This window comes from Mastomys coucha, unplaced genomic scaffold (assembly GCF_008632895.1).
Source record: "Mastomys coucha isolate ucsf_1 unplaced genomic scaffold, UCSF_Mcou_1 pScaffold23, whole genome shotgun sequence".
Lineage (NCBI taxonomy): Eukaryota > Metazoa > Chordata > Mammalia > Rodentia > Muridae > Mastomys > Mastomys coucha.
Window position 1 is genome coordinate 47,606,970 of NW_022196906.1, and position 3,657 is coordinate 47,610,626.

Consider the following 3,657-nt stretch of genomic DNA (forward strand, 5'->3'; position numbering starts at 1 on the left):
AAAAAAAAAAAAAAAAAAGCAGTCTAGACAGATGGTCAATGGCTAAGAACACTTGATGCTCTTCCAATGATCCAGATGGTGGTTCAGAACCATTCAACAATATATTCCTTTCTGACCTCCATGTGCACTAGGCATGCATGTGCTGCACATACATACATGCAAAGCAAACACTCATAAAATAAATGCTTTTAAAAAGGAGGCAGGGGTTAGAAATGTGGTCCAGTCATTAGGAGCAAGTGTGGCTCTCTCCTGGGACCTGAGGTTGATTTTCTGCACCCACGTGGTGAGGTATAACTGTAACCCCAGTTCCATGGGAGCCAGTGCCCTCTTCTGGCCTCTGAACACCAGGCATATATGTGATACCCAAATACATACAGGTAAAACACCCATACACATACAACAGGAATAAAGAACGAATCTCACCACTACAACATAAATGTGCTTAGACATTTTAGTGTTTTCTAGAATTTTGAGTTCTTCCAAGTGACAGATAAGAAAGGGGTTTCTTACCTGATGTCCACACATAAGACTTTGAGAGGCCATCATGATAGCTTTCATTCCTGAAGCACAAACCTTGTTTACTGTGGTGCATGGAGTGGAAATAGATAAACCTAAAGCCAACAAAAATCAGATTTTTGAAAAGCAGAAATAGTTTTCAAAAACAACTGTAGAATTAAAATAGAGCTTGTGACTATAATCTGCAAATTTTATTTCTATAAGAGCTATGCAGTTACTAATTTAGCTGAGCTTGACACTTTCAAGAACATTAAGTATGAAAGTAAATGTGTGTGTGTCTTACCTGCACCCAGTGTTGCTTGCCTGGCAGGGGCCTGCCCTTCACCCCCTTGGATGACATTGCCCATGTAGACTTCCTTCACTTCTTCTTTTGGAATCCCTTTTAAAAATAGAAAGAAAAAAAAGGGGGACTGTCCGGGATTTATTCAACTCATTTTTTTTCCTTTTTTAAGATTTTATTTGCTTTTATTTTGTATGTATGGGTGTTTTGCCTATATGTATGTCTGTGTGCCATGTGCAAGCAGTGCCTAAAGAGGCCAGAAGAGAATGTCAGCTCACCTGGAACTGAAGTGAGCTGCCATGTGGAAATTGAACCCAAGCCCTCTGAAGAGCGGTCAGTGCCCTTAACCACTGACCAAGCTATTCAGCCCCAAATATTCAATTTAATAATCAAGATTATCAAGCAAATTTTATGACATAGGGCAGGAATAACTTCTTTTTCCTGTTAGTTTTAGATTTCATTCCTATGTATCTATGGCAAGGCATTTAGATACATAAGAATCACGTAATTTCTAAGAGGAATATATTCAGTAAATGCAAAACAATTATGTATTACCCCATCATCTGTCCCTTCAATACCAAAACAGTTCAACCACTGACCTGCCTTTTCAATGGCTCCCTGAATTGCAATAGTACCAAGCTTAGTGGCTGACTGAGAGGCAAGGCTACCCAGGAAGGATCCAATGGGAGTTCTTATAGCACTTACTATAACCACCTCCTGGCAAGACAGAAAAGGGTAAAAATTAGCATAGGCATACTCAAATCCTCTTTCAGTTAATAAACATTCATACCCAGACAACTTATGAATAGTTATTTAGCAGCTGGAAAGCACCATGACACACCACCATTTAAGGCCCAATGGAAAGGCAGGACAAGAGTGCAGCTTGGTGATAGAGCGCCTGTCCAGCGAGCACAAGGCCCTGGGTTCAACCCACAAATCCACAGAGGCTGGGGTGGAGGGCAGGGGGAACAGATGTGGACACAACAGAGAGACTGAGGGAGGTAAAGGAAGAAATTAAGGCAGACATAAAAATACACACACACACACACACACACACACACACACACACACACACACACACGTACAAGCCCCAAACAACTGTTTGTTTTGGGAGGGATTCTTTCTTTTACATGTAACGCTAGACACGTGGAACTTCCTATATAGACCTGACTAGCCATGAAATCATAGATTGCCTAACCCCTGAGTGCTAGGGTTAAAGATTTATACCCAGCAATAATAAAGTTTTTTTTTTTCAAAGACACTGTCACAGTCTTCAGACACACCAGAAGAGGGCACTGGACCCATTAGAGATGGTTGTGAGCCACCATGTGGTTGCTGAGAATTGAATTCAGGACCTCTGGAAGAGCAGTCAGTGCTCTTAACCACTGAACCATCTCTCCAGACCCAATAATAAACTTTTAAAAACTTTAAAAATGGTAACCTTACAAAACTGCTTCAATAAACAACATTGAGGCTGAAGAAATAGCTCAACAGTTAAGATTGCATTTTCTATTAACCTGAGAACCAGAAATAAAATCACAGCACCTCTGTAACAAGCAAGGTGCCTCACAAACACCTGTGACTCCACTATGTGAGGTCTGACACCTTATTCCGGCCTCCACACATGAAGCATATAGAACACCCCCAGATGTGTATACATTCACACAGACACATACACATAGTATATATATATATATGTATAAGTGAATGTTGGGGCGGGGGCGGGGGGAGGCTTGCCAGAAGAGAGTGTCAGATCCCTTGGAATGTGCATGTGGTTAACCACCTAACTTGGTTACTGGGAACTAAGTATAGGCCCTCTAGAAGAGCAGCAAACGGATGCTCTTAGCCATTTCTTCACTACCATTAATCTTTTAAACTAAAAAATAGACAACACTAACCAAAAGCTCCGTTACTAAAGAAGAAAGTCCTGGGCTAGCAATTGAGCTGTGTATGCTACATGATCAGTATCAATTAGAACATAGCCAGAACCATAATTTCCTTAACTACAAAATAAAAAGTAGGTAAGTCCTCGTCGATGCTGTGAAACCCATTCTCCTTGTGTTTGGTTCCTACAGTCTCCTACAAAGCATTAGGTGCAGTAAAAGGATGGAAAGACTTGACATCACTTTGGGAACCTATAAACAAAGGCAGAAATCAGTAATTAAGAAATGAAGTAAAGGCCTTTTGGGCTAACCCCTAGGTAGTCAGTTCCTCTCTTGTCAAGTCTCTCGTGTCCTCTACACTGCATCCCCTACAGTGCAATGTGGGTCCCTCATAAGAAAGGAAGAAAACCCCAAGGTTCTGGAGGAAACCCGTTCCATAGTGTATGATAGAGAACTATTCAGACGGAATGAACCACTTTTGTGATAATGCAGGAACTTAGTATGTGAACTGTCAGCTTTCCCTAGCACTGCAGAATCCCGTTAATCTTCAAATATATTCAAGACACAACTGTATGCAACTGTGCTTGATCTGTTTGCTCGTGATAGGGTTTGGTGATCCTCAAGCCATGCGCCATCTTGCCTAGGAACATGTGTGTCTCTACTGGCAACATACCTTTAAATTCTGGAAGGTGCAATTTAAACTTTACTTACATTCAAAGTGGGTTTGGATGCATAACTTCGTCCCAGGCATCTTACTTCCTGTAAGGTAAATATTTATGTTATAATACTTAAAAAATTCATCCATTAATTTTACATTTAACAATAACAGAATCAAAGTGACTTTCTTCATTTTTACACTTTTATTTCCAAGTTTTCCACAGTCTAATTACACCACTCTTATAAAGAAAATGCTTATAACCAATATTTCCTTTCTTTTTTTTTTGTTTTTTGTTTTTTGTTTTTCTTTTTTTTTTTTTT

General features: G+C 40.0%; 1 protein-coding gene across 1 annotated transcript in view; it reads right to left on the minus strand.

The window, feature by feature from the left end:
• Acat1 (acetyl-CoA acetyltransferase 1) overlaps nucleotides 1–3,657 on the minus strand; it is a 32,127-nt gene that overhangs the window by 14,375 nt on the left and 14,095 nt on the right. The window contains exons 2-5 of the mRNA XM_031344049.1: nucleotides 3,391–3,438; nucleotides 1,396–1,513; nucleotides 800–895; nucleotides 511–611 (exon numbers count right to left, since the gene is read on the minus strand). Of these exons, the coding sequence (XP_031199909.1) occupies nucleotides 511–611; nucleotides 800–895; nucleotides 1,396–1,513; nucleotides 3,391–3,438 (363 nt within the window). The remainder of the gene's footprint in view (nucleotides 1–510; nucleotides 612–799; nucleotides 896–1,395; nucleotides 1,514–3,390; nucleotides 3,439–3,657) is intronic.